Raw genomic sequence first — 20496 nt, forward strand, 5'->3', positions numbered from 1 at the left:
TAAGTGCTTTGTAAGTAAGACAAGGTCTCCAGCTTTGTAAACTCAAGGAGTTTATCAGATGGCAATTCTTTTAAATTACTATGAAGAGACACAGACGTTTGAGACTTCCCCCCAAGTTGACATTCTCATCTTTAAACAGTAGAATGAGGTTAGGGGTAGCCTCTGGCCAAACCATGGAGTTGTGCTCACTAGCCCTCATGCTGATGTAGAACAAGTGGCATGTTGGAGCAATCTTGACATTTTGCTACTGTTGAAGTCATGCCCTATCTATTTCTGCTACAACAGGAGGGAATTTCTGAAGCCCCATTGTTCTTTGGCAGCAAAGAGCGGTAATTTGGTGAATACTGGCTTTTTATTCTCAGGGACATTATCATGTGCCCAGAATTTCCTTGTGCCATATGGAACATAGGAGAAAACCTGACCTAGGCATTCCAGGAGATCCTTTGTAGTTTGTGAGCTAGAATACTGGATGCCGTGAGCTTCTCAAAGTGGCAGGGAAGCAACTCTTGTTCCTTCTGATTCCGCTGGAAGAGGGAGATCAGAACAGTTCTGGGTAAGGTCAGTGATTCACCTCTTGTTTGTGAGATAGATAGGACTTGAGCAATGAGAAGTTTTCAGAACTTTTTTTTTTTTGGCTGGGAGAAAGGGAAGAGGGAGCTTGCTTCACACACAGTGCCTTAGGTCATTAATAATAGATTATATGCTACCTACATCATAAAGCACTATAAAATTGTTATGCCAGCTGCTAGACCTGTTATAAGTATATATAATACTGTGTTCCGTCTTATATACAGCCCATGTTTATAGAACTTGGCTTTTAAAAATCTAACAATTATTGAACCTTTATGATTGCTGTTATTTCACTTACGTTACCTGTATCTTACTTAATCCTCACAATGACTTGATAAAATAGGTCCTGTTATAACCCCCATAACCCCCATTTTATAGATGAGGAGACTGAAGCACAAAAAGGTTAAGTAACTTGTCAGGCTCACAGCTTTTAAATGGCAGATTCAGAAATTGAATCCAGACTGCCTGGCTGCAAATACACAGTATTAGGATATACATGACTATAAGTGTTAAAAAGAGTCAGACACAGAAAGAAAACTGTTTACGTAACTTGTTGAATAGGTAGGCTCTTTGATTTTCTTTTCTTTTCCACATAATGTTTTTTTTATTTAGATGCTTAAGTCAAATGGGCCGAACTGAATTAAAAACCGAGTTAAGTGTATAAACTATACTATTATACTAAAAGATGATGTTACAATGCTAGATATATTGTAGCAACTGAGAAGTACCTGCTTCATTGGGTACTTAAGTTTATGGATGTCTTGTATATGGTCCAATGTCAGTTTTTCCACATCTTGAGCACACAAAGCTTGGCTTTTTAAAAGCTGCTAATTACAGCATTGTATGTGTAATGATTAATGCCTTTTCCCAGCTTCTGGTGCAGCTAGTTACTCATTTAAAAAGAGCCAATCCTCCTGCTGCCCAACCTTGGGACCTGGACAACAGCCTCTGAAGTTATGCTTCATTGTGTCTTAAAAGCATTTCCTTAGGTATCTGTTGATTATTGGCCTCAATTTGTCCTAGAGTAAGGGGTTTTGGACCTGATGATTTCTTGTCCAAGTCTGTCTTGTTAGGAGGAGTTAGTGGTGGCAGAGAAACCAATGTATCCATAGGGGTAGTCCTGGCCCTCATTCAGAGCACCACTGGTGAGGAGGACCCTGTCCGCCTCATTGCTTTACCTTGACTGTGTTTTTTAAAAAATGCCAGAGCCGTGGCTGGAGTGGCTCGGTTGGTCGGGGCATTGTCCCATAACCGAAAGGTAGCAGATTCGATTCCCAGTCAAGGCACATTCCTAGGGTGTGGGTTCTATCCCTGGTCTGGGAACCCCACTCTGGGCACCAATGGGAGGCAACCAGTTGATGCTTCTCTTTCATATCGATGTTTCTCTTCTTTGCTCTCTCCATTTTTCTGTCTTTAAACACATTGGAAAAAAAAAAACAAAAAACCTCCTTGGGTGAGGATTTAAAGAAAAAAAAGACAAGAGAAGCCATTCCAGAACCTAAATTTGATGTTTGTAGTAGGATAGGTGCACACTGTGTTCAGTCTCTTTTTAATGGCGGAGTACTTAAGAGAAAGCCTTATATTCTTTTCCTTTTAAACAATTATTAGGTTAGGATTTCAGAATGCAAACATCATCACTGTCGTTTTATAGAGGACTGGCTACAGCCACTATTTGTAGTCAACTTGTCTTGGTTAAGTGATTCCATGTTGCATCTAACATGGTCTCGCCCCCAAAACGAGGGGCTTTCTTAATTCAGTTGAAAAAGTATCTTGAAAAACTGATACAAGTTGTGTGGGGCTTAAGTAATATTTGTCTAGATTGTTCTAGTGAGACATTGTGTTAAGAGTGCAAGATTCTTCAATGATGGTATCTTTTTTTCCGTTTTGTCCTGCCTGCTGTGGAACATAGTCAGCAATAGCCAGTCAAGAATTTGAAGCTTTCATAGTTGCCATTTAATTTTATTTTTGTTCTCTAAGGAAATAAAAATCATCAACAGATAATAGAATAATCTCTTCTCAGTTACTACTGACTTTAAATGAGTTTTTAGATTGTGTGCCTTTGTCTTTTATGAGAATTAAAGATTTGGATATATGGACTGACAAGTTGGCCCAGGCCTCTAGGGAAGTGACTGACTTACATAATAGGCCTAGGCAGGCAGAAGATAAGAAATCTTTTCTTATGTACTGGGTTGGTTAAAAATTTCATTTGTTCTTTTTCTGTAAGATGGCTCTTGTGTTGCTCAGTTGTCTTTAACTTCATTTGAAACAATTTTGTTAGATTGTATTGTATTGTGACAGCTGTCATATCCGCAGGCATTAAAAAAAGACATCAAAATTGGTGAATTTTTGTGTAGCCATTTTAATCTTGGAGATGGAAGAAAACAGGCAACATTTTTGGCACATTATGCTCTATTACTTCAAGAAAGGTAAAAACGCAACTGAAGCGCAAAAAATGATTTGTGCAGTGTGTCAAAAGAGGTTTGCAAAGCTTCATGCTGGAAATTTCTTGTTGGATGATGCTCCAAGGTCAGGTAGACCTGTCGAAGCGATCAGATTGAGATATTGAGAACAATCAACATTATACCATGTGGAAGATAGCAGACACACTAAAAATATCCAAATCAGTAAAGTTATTGGTGAAAATTCAAAATGTGTCTTTTATTTTATGGGAAAAACCATGCAGACTTTTTGGCTAGCCCAATACGTACATGGGTGGGCAAAAGGGCAAAGGGAGGTTTACAGTTGTGAATACACAAAGCACAGTGTTATTTATTAATTATTGTATTATTTTTCCATAGAACAACTGTAAACCTACTTTTGCCCAACATTGCCTCACACACACAAAAAGAATTTATGAGCAGTATATAGCACCTTGAAAAAGGGAGACATGGAAAAGTTTCTAGCCAACAAGTGACACTGGGTAGGGAAATAGGTTAATTGTTCTATATTTAGGTGTTAGTGAAATCAGAAAAATGAGATTGTAGTGAGTGTATTACATGTCCTGTGATTCAGCAGTACCACTTTTTGGATTTTCTCTAACGGAAGTTATCATATAAGTTTGTGAAAATATATATATACTGATATATTTATTTCAGAATTGTTTATTTTTTTTAGTTAATGGTTTTTATTTTGTGAATAAATGAGATCATTTTCATGGCTAAGCATGTGTCTCCATCACAAATGTTAGGTAGGTACTTGGTATTTGATGGATTTCAAAATTGTTTTAATGTCAGAAAATATAAGCAACTTTCATCTTTATGCTTTCCTATATTTCTAGTTTTTCTGAAATGAAAACGCTTTAAATATATAATGGGAGAAAGCATTTAAAAAATTTGCATATAAGGAGAGAAAATGCCATTTTGCTTTCATTTTTATCCCCTTTTTTGCCTGAATGCATGGCTGATCCTGATGAAGACAGTAGATGGAAATCTACTGAAAGCTTTACCCTCCTTTCCCTAGTAGTAGTAAAGGAGTGACATTAATTATTACCATTTGATAGCAGGCCTGTTTCTAATTTAAGGGTATACTTTTCCAGATATTTTTGTTGCAAAATGCTAAATTCCCTTCAAATATTATTGTTTATATTTCCACCACAGTTGTTATGAAGATGCCATTTTGCTGTCCTCAACAGCACTGGATTTTAAAATAAACTTTTTTTGTTTATTTTCTGATAATCAGTGAATTATAATTTATTGTTGAAATGTGAAAAATACAGAAGACCCCATCGCCTTCTCTATTTCTCTTACACACACACACACACACACACACACACACACCTATAATTCCTCTACCCACAGCACCTACATTTTGGTGTATCATTAATGCACCCCTGCCCCCCAATCTTATGTGCATCTGTTGGATTTTGGCTGCACATTGCTGGAGTTGAGTTGGAATGACAGAGGAGCTAGCTACATTACCCATGTAGCTTCCTCTGTTGCTGCTGAGTAGTGCTAATTCTGCACTGCTATTGTCATTTTTGGTCTTTCTAGGTTGGTTAGTTTGTTTTTAAATATGTGAGAAATGGTTGGAAAGTGAATGATGGAACAGCAGGAGGAGGGGAGGACAGTTAAAAAAAGAAAGAGTGCTAATTCAAAAACGAATCCAAGTGTCACTGTCTTGGAATAGGCAAAGATTTCTTAAGATTGTGAAGAGAGTCTGTTTTCTTGAAGATTTACTGTTTAACCTTTCATATTTAAGTTTATTTTATGTCTACGGTGTGTATAAGGGTCAGTTAGAAAACTAAGTTTAAAAGGATACCATTTACAGTATCATAAAAAAACCAAACGCCTAGAAATAAATCTAAAGAAAGATGTGTAAAAAGGGGGAAAGATGTGTAAAAGCTCTATCTAGAAACTACAAAGTATTGCTTAAGGAATTAAAGACTTAAAATGCAGGATAAGTAAATGCATGACAGTATGTCAGGCTTTCCCACATTGTTCCAAATTCAATACAGTCCCAAAGAAAAGCTCCATAAGATTGTACGTGTGTGAAGTGTAAATGTGTAAATTAAGCTGATTGCAAAATGTTTTGTGGAGGGAAAATAAGTTTTCAAAGCATGGTTCATGTACTTCGGAGTGTCCCCCTGGACCTTTTCCGGGCCTTGTGATGTCAAAACTGTTTTCAAAACAATATTAAGATTATTTGCCTCTTTCCTGTATTGATGTTGCAAAAGCAGTGGTGGATCAACTGCTGGGCCCTTAGCACGAATCAAGGCAGTGGCACCCAGCTGCTGTAATTGGCACAGTATTCTTCACTTCTGTGCATTTGCAGTGAAAACAAAAGCAAAAACAACACTAAAGAAAGTTCCTGACAAAACAGTACAGTTCATTCCTTCATGTCCTTTTTTAAAAATTGAGGAAAAGTTCACACAAATTTTATTATATAGTGTACAGGGTACAAAATACAGTGGCATTCAGTACATGGATTATTTTGTGCAGTCATTTGCCTTATTACAAGAGATTACACATCTTTTTAGCATTCTCTGTGATGAAATGGGAAGTATGCATAAATTACTTATGCGCCCTATGGAAGTGAGGTGATAATTAAAAAAACAACAAAAAACTAATGGGATTGTTTGAAAAATAAGCTGAACTAGTTGAAGTGACCACTGAAAGACAAACTGTTGTTATTTAGACAGGAGTATTTGGTGGATGTTTTTGAAAATGAAGTGAACTTGTTGCTCAGGCAAAAATCTAGTTGTCGCCTAAGCCAGACATTAAAGAGATTTGCAGAAACATAAAACAGTGCCACTGTTCTCATTAACTTATTTTGTTTTGGAAAACATAGTAATTATTACTAAATATTTACTAATATAATGCTTATTTTTAAATTAGTAAATGTTAAAATTCTTTCAATTTTAATTTCTAACATGGTAAATAAATATTGACAGGTAAAATCCAAAAAGGCAAAAGTTCTTTGAGGTCATCAGTGATTTTAGGAATGTAAAAAATCTTGAGACAAAAACATTTAAGTATCATTGACAAAGTCAGTCTTGAAGAACAAAAATGTTAGAGGTTTATATCATTAGATGTTAAGACTCTTGTATAGTTACAGTAATTAGAGTAGGGTGGTCTTAGTAAGTACACTGAGAAGTAAACCAGTGGAACATAATAGAAAAGCTGGAAATGATAACTCAAGTTCATTTTTTAAAAATGATTTATTTGTTTTTTATTTATTTATTTTTAGAGAGAGGGGAAAGGAGAAAGAGAGGGAGAGAAGCATCATTGTGTGGTTGCCTCTCACTCATGCCCCCAATTGGGGACCTGACGTGCAACCTAGTCGTGTGCCCTGACTGGGAATCGAACCAGCAACACTTGGTTCACAGGCCGATGCTCAATCCACTGAGCCACAGCAGCCAGGGCTGCAAGTTCATATTTGACAGCACCACTGCAGTGTAGTAGGGGAAGGGTGGTCTTTTTAGGAAATGGTCCCAATTAACTTGGAAGATAAACAAGGTTTCCCTTTTTCTTTCTCTCTTTCTTTTTATTCCCCTTGCTAATTTTTGTTGATGAAATGAGGATTTTGTTTCTTACTGTTTGGATTTTGCTGATTGTGTCCTTAGGGTGTCCTCTACCATGTCACTCCCTCGTACTTCCCATGAATTGGTAATTAGATATAGAGGATATGGTTCAGTTTCGTCTCTCCTTCCCTCCCCCCTTCCCTCCCTTCCTTTCCTTCAGGAAGAGCGACTTTTGAGGCACAAAAACTTCTTTGGAGGTAGTATTGTGTATCAAGAGATACATAATATGTGTATTTCTTTTCTGGATGTTACTGGTATTTGATGATTATTGTCCAGAGATCCATTAATTCATAGTTGTTATATAGTGGTGATATTCTGATTACTGTTCCTTCTTCATGTACTAATTGGAAGACTGCTATGCTTTTTGGTTATGATTTTTAATTTTAGTTTTATGTTTTAATGTATAACTCCTTACAGCAGAGGTTCTCAGTTTTATCAGACTCAACATCTCTTGTACATATTTTCTGATACATCCTTTACTATTCTGGAATGAAATTAATAGATACATATCACATGCTACAGTTTGGCTTGTTATTGAATTTTGGGTTAAAGATTATTTTCCCTCAGAACTTTATCTTCAAACATCTGTCATCAATGAACAGTAGTTTTGTATCACATAGATTCTCCGTACTTTGCATGTTACTTGTTTATCCCCTCCTCTCTTAAATTTTCTTAGAATTCTCATACCCTTTGTGTCCTGAAATTTTGGTGATGCCTCAGTCATGAGTTTATTTGGTAGACCATTTTAGATCCTGTTTTCCTTTATAGCTGGAAAAGTTTTTCCTAATATTTCTTTCATTGTTTTCTCTTTCAGTACTTCTATTGCTTATATGTTAGATCTTCTGGAATGATGGTCTTTGCCTTTCCTTATATATTTTCTGTTTTTTGTTCTGAGCTAAATCTGTGACTTATCTTCCAGCCCATCTACTGATATTTTAATTTTGCCAATCATATTTTAAAATTTCAGAGGCTATTTTTTGCCTCCTTAATGTTATTATTATTTTTAAAGATTTTATTTATTTTTAGAGAGAGGAAAAAGGAGAGAGAAAAAGACGGAGAGCAACATCAGTGTGTAGTTGCCTCTTGCACGCCTCCAATTGGGAACCTGGCCCACAACCCAGCATGTGCCCTGACTGGGAGTTGAACCTGGGACCCTGTGGTTCACAGACTGGCACTCAATCCACTAAGCCACACCAGCCAGGGCTTAATGTTACTTTTCAGTGCCTCTTATTTTTGTTTTATGAATGCAGTATCCTCACAAATCTTTTAAAAATTCTAATTTGTATCTTCAAAGTTCTCTTTGATGGTTTAAACCACCTCTGTTTCCTCCAGGTTCAGTTTTTGTCCTTTGATTTTTCAGTATTTGTCTTTCGTGCTGTAGTCTTTCTTCAAATATTAGATGATTCATTGCTGTCTTTTCTTCTTTAAACACCAGGGAATAATAGCAAGGCCAACCAGAAGCTCACTTTGTGTGGGTAGACTTTGCTGGTAGGCTTTCAGTTAGAATGTAAAGCTGGCTCTTCTAGGTCCTGTTCTTACTGGAAATTCTTTAGGGCTCTAGTACATAAATCAGTTTCATTTTCCCTAGCATCAACTCTCTTTATGCATATTTTGGACTTTGTTTCTTAATTATCTTTTCTTGTTTGATTGTATTAACTAAAACCACCAGTGCCATATTTAATATTAATGTATATAGTGTGCATTTGTGCCTTGTTTCTAGTTATAGTGTTTCCCTGATAATTGAAATGCTCATTCTGAACTTTGGTTTGTTTTGCTCGATCTCTCTTATCTGTCTTTGTCTTTCAGAATTTTCTGAAATAGTTCATGTACTGATGGCTCCCTCTTTATAGTTATTTATGTTCTTTTGTTTCTCATTCCCTTTCCATCAGCTTAAAGGCATCCTAGAAAAGAGATAAACACATAGGCTTTGCCTGTCATTTAATTCATATTATTCTGTAGAGACTCTAAAAATATTATCTTCCCTCCCCACCATTGGAATACTGTTAAACTTGTTTCAGTCAGGTCACTGAATAAAAATACTTTACAATATTGGGATTTGTCTCTTTGTGTCTGTCTGTGAAATGGAGTTATCAAACTGTTTTGGAAATGCGTTGTAACTCTGTTATGTTATTTTGGCATCGGAAAAACACTTCCATACATTTCCAAAAACTAATTTGAAAAAAATTTGGTTCATGTTTTACCTAGAGCAATTAATGTTTGAAGGTAGACTTTTTCTTTATATAGTCATTCATGTCAGAAATGAACAAAATGCCTGTCTATAAGCAGAGGGTTAAAAAACAAAACAAAACAAACAACAAATGATGTTCCAAAGACTGCAGTTGATGGGAATAGATTGCCGTAGTAAGTTTATTGTGAATTACTGTGGTTGGAGGTGGAAATGTTTGGAGTAATCTGGGGTCCAAAAGCAGTGGACAGTAGAGCAGTCCTTTTTGTTGTCAGGATCACAGCAAACTGATTAGCTCCCACCCCTTTTTAAAAAATAAAAATTTGTGGGGGCATGTAATATATTGACACGGTTCAGAAATAAAAATATGGGGTATGCAACAACATGTCTCACTCCTATAGTTTTCCCAGCCTGTATATGTTTCTAGACTCTTACTGTTAAAGAACAAAAATTCAACTGAGTAAATTTTTATATCTAATTGGCTTTATTAAATGAGTCATGAATTGGGCAGCCCCCAATCTAGCAAATAGAAGGGGGCTCTGAGGGACTGTACAAAATAGGTTTTTATGAGCAGAAGCGGGGTGGGACAAGGAGTTTAAAAATACATAATTGCAGGCAAGGTCAGTTGTCGCGGACTCGGACCAGTGGTGTCTGTGGCATTGTGGATGCGACTAACAAAATCACACGGACTGCACTAACCCGATGGAGTAAATGTACAGAACAGCCACTCTCTAAATCAGTGAGCGTGCCACAACCCTCGCCTGGACAGGCTTTTATTCCTTTCTGGGCGGATCACATCAAACAAAGTTATAAATCTCTTTGCTAAGGTTGCTTTAGATGGTGGTTGTTTACAGATAATATAGAAAAGAATGTTGCGCATGCAAGGAAACGTTAAGGATGGGAGATCTGGCCACATACTGTCCTTAAAACAGTTCAGAATAGACCTTGAGAAGTTACTTTAAAATTATACATTAAACATCTATTGTTTTTCAGCTCAGGGGGAAGAAGTTTTTTTTTTTTAGCAAAAGCAAGCTTTTAAGCAGTATAGATACAATGCAGGCCTGATTCCCATGCCTCCTGTGTGCTGCCTTGCGCCTGTGGGTTTTCTGAACCAGGGCTGAGCTACATTCGCCATTGCCACTGGGACGAGTTCTCTAAGGTCAGTCACCTTGCATTAGGGGAAGGCAGGAAGTTTTATTACGCAGATTACCTCATTGGTGTGATCAGAAAATTCCAGACTGATTGGTTGAAAACTCTACTCTTCAGGAGAGACTGAAACTGCAGGTAGGTTAAATATTAAGTCTTAGTGGGGTTTTTCATAGGTGACTCCATTTTGGGTCTGTTGTTTCTTTTGGATCTGTTGTTTCTTTTGAATGTTCTATATATTTCCAGAAAACAAATACTATACTATTTTGATGTATATAGAAGCAGTGAGATGTGTATGTGTTTGTGTCTGTGGAGTAAATTATGGTACTTTGATGTTGTGCTTTGTAAATGAAATATTGTGGGAGATTTACCTCATTCGTTGCTATGGCTGTTCCATACAAGGTGGGGTAGAAGTGTAGGTTTACAATTGTTTGTATGGAAAATAACATAATAATAAGAAATAATATAAGAATAAACTTTCACATACGACTATAAATCATAAATTTCCTTTTGCTTTATCCTGCATTTATTTATTTATTTATTTTCTAATTTAATCCTTATCGATGGATATGTGGTTCATTTTAGTCTTTTGCTATGAAAAATAATAAACTTGTACGTGGGTCCGTTCACACATGTGTGATTGTGAGGATATGTATAAAATAAATTATACCAAGTAAAGTATATGAAAATGCCCTAATTATGCTTTTTGAATTTTGTATTCATATCTCTGTATTGGTCTAAGCAGGGAGATTCAACTGAAAGGCTTTATAATTTGTGAATTAGCTTATGATGTGTTTGTTGAGACCTATTTTTTGTTATCTTCAGAGAAAACAATTTTTAAAAAACATGAGTTGATTGAAAAACACTAACTTATTTAAGTATATATTAGTAAAATAGAACTTCACTTAAATTAGTAGTCTCAGTTGGCTACTAATGTTAAAGGAACTTATTTGGGATCGAATCTTTAAAAAATTCTTATTAAAGCAGTTTTCTTCCTCAGTTTCATTATGTCAGTATTTTTATTTTGAGATGTTAGATTTAAAATTTTTTTTTGGTGTTTGTAAACAAAAGTTGAATTAGCTTATAGGGCAGTATTGATGACTATACCTAGTGCTACTTAAGAAATGAATTTAACCTAAGGAAGTGAATTATTCACTGTGCTTAGGCTCATGGGAGTGCTAGTAGAAGAACTAGAGGGAAAATACAGTAAGTGGGGAAAAATCATATCACATTTTAACATTTTAAAGTCTAGATGTTTATAGCCACTTTTTAAAAAATGTTACGTTTATACTATATAATCTTGCCCTTGAAATGACCAGTGTGTACCCTATGGGTTGAAGTGTCTTTCTCCAACCAAAACCACAATGTAGAAAAGCCCTGGACTAGGTGAAAGTACAGCTGCATACTGTCCCTAGTACTGGTATTCCACATGGTTGTGGAAATGCCTGTGATTTCTTGTGATTTTCCTGGCAATTAAAACAAATCATCATCACTCTGTTCTGGAGAAGGGGAACTTCCTAGTATGTACCTGATTACTTTTTGGGCATTTCACTTTCTCCTAGCTCTAAAAGGGAAAAGTGGTACCAAGAGAAGGATTTTTCCCCCTTGAATTACTCATTGACTGTTTCATATTTTTATCAAATCGTTAGAATCATGGATTAAAGTCTTAACCCTTCGATACTCTTCATGTGCCACAGACAGGATGATCTGATCTTTCCAAAACGCTACTTGTCATTTTTCTTCACAAAATCCACACGAAGTCCACCCTTCTCTTTTTGGCTTTTTATTCCTCTGCCTTACCTACTTAAACAGATATTCCAGTTTGTTGTTGTTGATGGTGGTGGTTTGTTTTGTTTTCTTTCTTTTTTGGAGGGAGGAAGGGTCTACTTTAATTTTTACTTCTTAATATCTTTTAAAGCAATATTAACAATAGAACATATATCTATCTTTGGCCCTGGCTGGTGCGGCTCAGTGGATTGAGTGCCAGCCTGTGAATCAAGTGGTCACTGGTTCGGTTTCTGGTCAGGGCACATGCCTGGGTTGTGGGCCAGTTTCCCCGTTGCGGGCATGTGGGGGGCGGCCGCACATTGATGTTTCTCTCCCTCTCTTTCTCCCTTCCCCTCTCTCTAAAAATAAATAAAATCTTAAAAAAAAAAAATAGAAAATATATCTTTGAATAGAGATACTTAAAAGGTTTCCAGATTCTTTTTTCTTCTTTGTCCTACTTCTCCTTTTTATAATCTATAAACTGATGCATAAAATCATATTCTTTCAATTAACATAGGCAGTCCTTAAATGTTAGTTACTAAGATAGAGTTAAGAAAACCTTGGTTCAACAACTCTATAGTGAAATAGTGCAATAGTTCTTAACCAAGGGCAGTTTTGTCTCCTGGGGGACGTTTAGCAAAGTCTGGGCAGTTTTGGTAGTGACAACTAGGTGTGAGGATACTACTGTCATCCAGTAGGGGAGATGGAGGCCAGGGATGCTACCTAAATATCCTACCCATCCAGGAGAGCCCCACAACAAAGAACATCTGGCTCCAAATGTCAATAACGTTAAGGTTGAGAAAACTGTGTGTGTGTGTGTGTGTGTGTTTATACAAATCTATGTACTTTATCTAATTAGAATCCCCCCTTATACTTTAAATTTTATAAAGTTTTGTTTAATTTAATTTATTTATTTTTAGAGAGAGGGGAAGGTAGGGAGAAAGAGAGGGAGAGGAACATCGATTTGCAAGAGATACATTGATTGGTTGCCTCCTGCATACCCACAACTGGGGACCTGGCCCACAACCCAGGCATGTGCCCTGACTGGGAATCACCTGGCGACTTTGTTTGCAAGCCGGCACTCAATCCACAAAGGCACATCAGCCAGGGCTATAAAGTGTGTTTTATTTTTTTGTTTTTTTTTAAATTTTATTTATTGATTTGAAAGAGAGGGGAAACATCGATTTGTATTATAACCATGTAAATATCCCTCGGGTACTCTTCCCCATACAACCTTTTGTTTTCCTTAGAGTATAATAATTGTTTTGCCTTTTTTCTTTTCATTAGTCTTCTAAAATGTAAAAAAATGTTTAGTCCTGACTTATCTGAAAATCTTTTTCACAGTTGGGTGGAGATTTATTTAGGCATATAATTCTTGTTTAGAAATAATTTCCTTCAGAATTTTGAATCTTTCCTTTTGTCCTGTTTTACAGTGTTGCTGCAGACAGATTAATTTTCTGAAAGCATGTTGGATCTTAGAATTTAAATTCATTGTATTGTATTTAATGTATGCAATGCTGTATAAAACTGTCTTGTTCATCGAATTCCCAATTAGAGAATCTAGCATGGTTTTTTATATGAAAAATATCTTCAGAATCCAGAGAAAATATAAGACTCATAAGGCCAATGAGGAAAATGCCTTTTTTAAATGAAGAAATAATGGCTTTCATTGAACAAGGACAGTTTAAAGGCAGACTCTGCATCTGTAGTAGTGGTATTCCAAGTTCAGTGTGCCTAAGGTTTACCTGGTGATGCTTGTTAATCAAGTAGATTCCTTGATGTTTTTCCCAAGATACTTGGATTCATTCAGTCAGGTGTGGCACTAAGAAATTTACATTTTTCCAAGCAGGGATAGTGAGTTCTGACCATTCTACAAGCTGGACTTGTATGAAACTGAAGGAAATTCTTGAGGCAGAGTCGAAATGGATGCTAATTTAAACTTTCTCTTTTTCACTTACCCAAATTGGTGAGATTTTTAGATAAAAGAAACAGAACCTGTATGCACACTTTTATATGTGGTGTTGACTCTATGAGATTATACTGGCATCCTGTTAAGCCAATAATAAGCTGATCATCTGCCATTAAACATAGGACCGTGCTGTGTCATAATTATTTATTCACACATCTCTCTGTTCCTGCAGTCTCTAATAAAACAATATATTTTAAAGAACTTTTTGAATGATCTGTGGGAAAGTGTGTTATTTCTATAGATATTCCTTGCTTTTGTGTGGTTCCCTGTAGAAAAGCAGCGTGAATAATTATATGGGCCTGAGTGTTCTTTCTTTGTGTTATGGTCTATGGTATATTTTACCATCATACTTGGATATCTTTATTCTTTAAGCATTAAAGTCGTGTGGAAGAGAACAATTAGGATTATTGCTTGTGATTCAGCATAAATCTATATTTATATTCAGAATTTGATATTAGTTACTTTACTTTGGAGTTTGCTTAAAATTTTTCATGTGTTTATCTGTGTTCCAATATTTGTTCAGCATAAAAGAAGCCAACACTTTAAATCTCATTTTAAACTACGTTTATCAGCAACTCTTGGCAGGTAGTACATGTGTTAATTACATAATCATATTTACTTCATAAAATAATTTTGACTCAACTTCCTGCTTTGTTAGCTATTAATATATGTACATGAAAATTTCAAGTGTTCAATTTTCATTTTTAATTTGGGGAAAAGTACAATATACCTACAGTAAAGAAAATTCAAAAACTAAAATCACCTATTATTCTTTCATCTTTGCATAAAAGCTACATTCCCCCAAATAATTTATATTTTAGATTGGCTGAAATATTCTATTGATTTTTAAATTATGTGCCTCTAAAACAGTATAACCAGTGTTTTTATAAATCTCCTAATATAATTATGAAAATAATGGTTTAATGATTTGTTTAAATTCGCTTGTCATTTCAGAGAGCATGGAGGAGACTTTTAAGTGTGCTATATTTTTTATATGAATTTTCAGTGTCAATATTTAAAATTCAGATGACAAAGAAAGTGGGATTTATTAAAATAACATTCAGCAGCTTTTGCTCCTCCCATTAAAAAAGATCCCAGTTTTTGAGAACTTAAAAAAAATGTTTTATTTCTTCTAGGTGATTAAGTATTAAATGTTAGAAATATTGCTTTGTTAGCTGTTTTTGAGGCAAAAAAAAATGGAACTTACTTTTGGAAACCTCATTTATTACTTAAGCTTGCTACATGTGTGAGCACATATTCACAGGTCATAGAGTTCTGTGGCAGCTGGAGATGTGCTAACAGCAACAGACCAGTTTCCTTGCTCATAATTCTGTCTTGTGTAAGAGTATGTCAGGTAATTGTTGACGTTTGAGTGTTGTTATGTGTACTGAGGAAATAATTTAATTTTTTTGCTTCAGTAACATGCACGAATAAAATAAAAATAGAAAAACAGAAAACCTTTGTAACTCTTGGTAACCAAAATAGAGATTGGATAATATGGAAATACCATATGCTCTCAGAGAAATCTTTTGAAGTGAAATTAACCTAAGGTAATTACCAGAATAAGATGTTTTTATGAGGGGATTTTTTTTTTTTTTTAATTTGAGGAATATAGTGTTGCAAAATGTTTAGAGAACTATAATTATTTTTTACCTATGTATTAGTATTTTACTTTTGGTATTTTTGCCTCTGGTAATTTTTTCCTTTGAATTTTTATTTTATTTTATTTTTCAATTACAGTTTACAGTCAATATTATTTGGTATTGGTTTCAGGTGTACAGCTTAGTGGTTAGACAATCATATACTTGACAAAGTGATCCCTATGGTATCTCCGGTACCCACCTGGCATCGTACATAGTTATTACAATATTATTGACTGTATTCTTTGTGCTGTACTTTATATCCCTGTGATGAATTGTTTTTCATTCTGATAATCCAACCAGCAACAGCTCTTCGCATTTAATGCATATGTGATGTGTTCAGTGTTGCTTGTTATTTTGTGGGGAGCAACTTCTGACTTTTGTTTAGAAAATCAAAAAACATTATGACATTTAGAAAATTTGTGTGAACCCTGACCAATATCTATAACTTGAATAGTCTCAAAATTCTCCTGTCAAATTTGTAGCTATATTGAAGTTTTCAAGTTAGTGAAGATAATTTTAAAAGTGCTTGTAATAAATGCTTCTACTTGGATAACCTTACTTTTTTCTCAAGTTTAGATAAGCCCTTTTTAATCGGCATCAATTTCCAAACACATTCCCAGGCTTAGGATCAAAGATAATTGCCATCAGACGTCAAGGTCCATGCATGACTGTAGATCTTTAGTTTGCCCCTTGCTCTGTAGAAGTTCCTTGTGTTTAAATTTTAACTATTCTTTAGAGCAATTTCTATATAGGTAAGTTAGTTCATTCTGATATGAATGTGTATTACTTTTAGGTTTTAATATGTAGTGGCTTCTTTAAAAATCTGAAGATTATATTTAGGCACTGGTTTTCATGGTTTACATAATGTCTTTGGAAAATATAAAATCACCTCTATTTACAAATTATAGAATCAGAAATGGACTTAATCTGAAGTTTTCATTTTTTTCCCTTGAATAATTAGGAAATAACTATAAAGTGCTTTGTGTTGTAAGGTTTTACTGCCTAACAGTTTCTTCCTCAGGTTAGCCTCTCAATAAATGTCTATAAGGACAGTCTTTTGTTTTAGGTTATGCAACCCCAGGATTGTAAAGGATTATATATAAAAATATATATATATATATGTTAATATATTCCTTGTAGATACATTTATATATATTCCTAACTGCCATTTGAATTCTTAATACCGACTTTACATTTTGAATATTCCTTTGTATAGTATACATCATCACTGTGAAGGTGAAGTAGCCTTTCTTAAATATTTATATTTATTCCGTTTTTCCCTTTTTTAACAGGGGGAAATGCAGTGTTGCCCTTCTGAATGAGACAGAGTCAGTATTGTCATATCTTGATAAAGAGGTAATTCACAGTTATACTTGTTTTGTGTTTTTTCTCTTTTATTTCACATGAAGCCCGTACCTGTGAACTTATTTATTTTTGTACCAAATTATTGCACCACCATAGCAGGATAGTAGTAGAAGTATAATGACTAGAATGCATTTGGATACTTTTATTTTTCTGGTTAATTGAGACAAAAGTTGACAAAAACTCCTGTGTCTGTCTCTCTTCAGTTGGTAATGAAAAGCTTTTTAAAGTATAGCGCATGATTTAGCTGGTAGTAGAAGAAATATTTTTGGCTTTATGAAAAAGTGACCTCACTGTAATTGGTCCTCCTCCCTGTTTTGTTTGTTTGTTTAATAAATAACTTTAGACTCTTTCCAGATGAGATTTTTACCGTTGGTGGTCTGATTTCTTTCCTTGGATCCTAGTAAACTTTGTCAATGAAAAATATTTTTTCCTGTAAATATCAACAAAAAACATTTTAACACTTTTTAGCAAGTTGAATTAGAGCATGTGCTTCAGTAAAGGGAGGAAATGCTTATAAACAGAGTACTCCATGTTATGCACAGTTTTATATGACTTATTAGCATTTGTATTATGGGGAAAATCTTTTACTGTTGATGATACTAAAGTATTTAACCTCTATAGTTTCATGGTGTTTTTGTTTTTCCCAAGCCTTTATTATATATATGTGTTTTTTAAAAAAGAATTAAAGGGACATATTTTTTATCATACTTAAGTATCGTCCTATCTCAAATGAAGAAATCATAACCGAAAAGGTAGATAAAAATACGTAGAACATTAGAAACCCTAATAAAGAAAAATGAAAGGAAATAAATACTCAAGGCAGGAAAAAAGGCTTATAGTCCTTAAAACTTAACGCTTGTGAAATTTAGAAAAGAAGGTACTCGGGTTTGTTGTCAGTCTGTCCAACAGAATGGTTGATAATAATATGGATAATGATAATGCTAGAAGTTAGTACAGAGGCAGGAATAAAAGGGGAAACAGTATGTTTCAGTGTATTTTATGGGTATATTTGGCTGTTGAGTGGAATTTTTTTTTAAATGACATTTTTTTTGCCTTCTAAGTTATTGTCAGCAACTTGGATACACTAAGGACTGTACTAGGTGAAAATTTGCAAAGAGCTTTAGGATTTTTTTCTCTACACTTGTTTTGTCACCACTTAGTCTTTAATCAATCTTTGAGATAGGAACTGACCTCTGGCAGTGTATTTAAGGAAACTTTCTTTTCCCTTCTTTTTTTGGGGGGGTGGCAAAAGCAGCAGTTTAGGAAAAATAAAACTGCTTATATCACACTCTTTATACAATTTGAAAAACACTTGTAATTTAGATTTGCTACTTTAACCATTATAAGATTGTCCTTGGAAATTTTTTAGTCCTGTTAAAATACTGAATTTGGCATATTTGAAAATGGTAACTCAAAGTGAACTTTCTAATTATAATGTTTTACTTTGTAACTCTGTTCTTGAAATTGGCTGATTCAGCAATTCTTAGAACACTTTTCTCCTCCTTTTTTTGCAATTTCTATTTTAATTAAACACATTTTGAATATTTTCCCATATCAGTACATATATAACTAAGGGATCTAAGCAACTTATGTGGCTCTACATAATCATTTCATTTCATTTTACGGTAAAGTATGGCAAATCTTATTTTTGTGGAATACAGCACTAACATTTTAGACTAAAAGTGACCTGAAGTATCTCTGCTTTTAAAGCTGATGGTGAGCCAGTGGCAATAGCATTAGTTATCTATTTACATTCTTTATTGCTCTGGTCATAAAAAAACAAAAGAATCAACAACTCTGATTCTGTACTGAGCGTCCTCCCTGCTCCTCATTCCCCAGCCTATTAAACAGGTTGTTTTATACATTCTGCAACTTTTTCTTTTCCTTAGATAGCATTTTTTTTACATGCATAAATTGTCACATAATGGTGTGACTTTTGAACAGTTTTACTGTTTAATGTTTTCTCCTGACAGGGACCCATGATTAAAACACTGCAGAATGGCTGTTTTCTTGTCTGGCTTTCTTTCCCGTTATCACAGTCCCTAAGACCTTGAAAGGAGAAAGCTTTATGATCTGACAGATTATCTCTTTTATTTGCAGCTTGCTTGGTTGGGTCTTGGTAAAGTTCTGATGATAAGGATAGGCCCTCTCAGTATAGAATACAGAGAGTTATGCAGTAGGTGACCCTCAGAATCGTAGTGGAAAGCAGGGACAAGACTTTACTGATTCACATGGCCTCCATTGGTTATGCGGAATTCAGCAAAGGACTAGTATCCCAGTCATTTTATCCACTAGGGCTCTTTTGCATTTTAAGGGACCACGGATAGTTAGATGGGTGTGCTTGTGGTGATGGTATCTATAGTTTATGTTTATATACCTATCTATATATACATACAGATGCTTCAGATTTAAAGGAGAACTGCAGACTTGTAACTGATAGATGTTTATTTAATGTGGATGTATGTCGTGTCGGCAGCTGTCCGTCTCGAGAGACGATGGTGTAGCTTCTTAAGAGTCTATCTGCACCGCCGAGAATGGTTGTGCAGTCCGACTCGGGAGTGACACGGTATCTGTCTCCTCCCGTGTTAAATCGACATCTTGCGATGACGCTGGAGTGTCTTCTCCAGTGAAGCTGAAGCTACAGAGCCTGGGCAGGGTGATATGGAGGGTCTGCTGTTGCCCATGCAGCAGACCCCCCCTCTCTTCGCAGCTGAAGGGTCCAAGGGAAAGACGGAGTCAATACAGCTTGGCTTCAGGTGCGCCGCAGGAGTTGCCGGTGTTGACTACAACGTCGAACCGCCTTAGGGACTCCGGCTCCGGATTTTCTGTCGGGGTTTACTCCCTTAGCCTTTCCCCTGAAGAGGTATGCCGCAAGGCAGCGGAGGTTTTTTGGAGTCAGAGTTTTCCTTCTCTGATGTGCCCTGACTGGAAGATCGAACCAGCGACACTTAGCTCGCAGGCCGACGCTCAATCCACTGAGCCAAACCAGCCAGGGTAATGTGGATGATGGACAACCCAAAAGTAACTGCCTGGTGTCTATGAAGGCATTCATAGTGTTTAGTGTGGGTTTCAGAGTTTTAAATAATTACGTGATTTTAGGTGTCTTACCTTTGATCTATGGGTTCACTTTGCTTGCTTTTCAAAACCCTGTTTTAGAGCAATTAAATGGTTTTCTTTTAGACTAAAACAAAAAATAAATCTTAATAAACTACTTTTATTGTAAGGTATTTGTTTTGGCTTGATTTAATATTACACTTTTGTACATAATGACAGCAACTTCATGTTTTCCTTAAACAGTTATGAATTTATTCACCAAAATGAAATTTTATACACTCTGTGAAGTTTTATGGTTTCATTATTGTGACGTTGGGTTTATTGTTTTATAAAAAGCTTACCTAGATATTCTGTCATTTTCTTTCAGGATAGCTTTTTCTACTCATTGGTCTATGACCCCTCCGTGAAAACACTATTAGCTGACAAAGGTGAAATCAGAGTGGGACCTAGATATCAAGCAGACATTCCAGAAATGCTCTCAGAAGGTATGTTTTCCTTTGAGTTTCAAGTCCTGTGAAAACATACACCATATCTTGAAACTCAAATATTGTTTTCCTCGTATGGGAGAAACAACTTTTAGGCTAAAGTTTAAAAGGTATGAGTTCATCCAATTTTAGAAATGCAAAATATAGCACGGGACAATAATTCATTTAATCCATGATTCATTTTTGATTTTCCATTTTGTTGAAATTTTTGGCTTTCTTTCTTTCTTTTATTTTTTAAGAACAAATTTAGGAACACGGGTGGTGTTGAAATTGCATTTGTATGTGGTGCATTC

General features: G+C 35.3%; 1 protein-coding gene across 2 annotated transcripts in view; it reads left to right on the forward strand.

Moving 5' to 3' along the window:
- MTA3 (metastasis associated 1 family member 3) overlaps positions 1–20496 on the forward strand; it is a 123220-nt gene that overhangs the window by 43110 nt on the left and 59614 nt on the right. For both annotated transcript variants that reach the window (XM_090281210.1, XM_090281211.1), the window contains exons 5-6: positions 16592–16655; positions 20086–20203. In XM_090281210.1, coding sequence (XP_090137336.1) covers positions 16592–16655; positions 20086–20203 — 182 coding nt within the window. The remainder of the gene's footprint in view (positions 1–16591; positions 16656–20085; positions 20204–20496) is intronic.

This window comes from Furipterus horrens, unplaced genomic scaffold (genome assembly GCF_987537825.1).
Source record: "Furipterus horrens unplaced genomic scaffold, mFurHor1.1.pri manual_scaffold_6, whole genome shotgun sequence".
Classification (NCBI taxonomy): Eukaryota; Metazoa; Chordata; class Mammalia; order Chiroptera; family Furipteridae; genus Furipterus; species Furipterus horrens.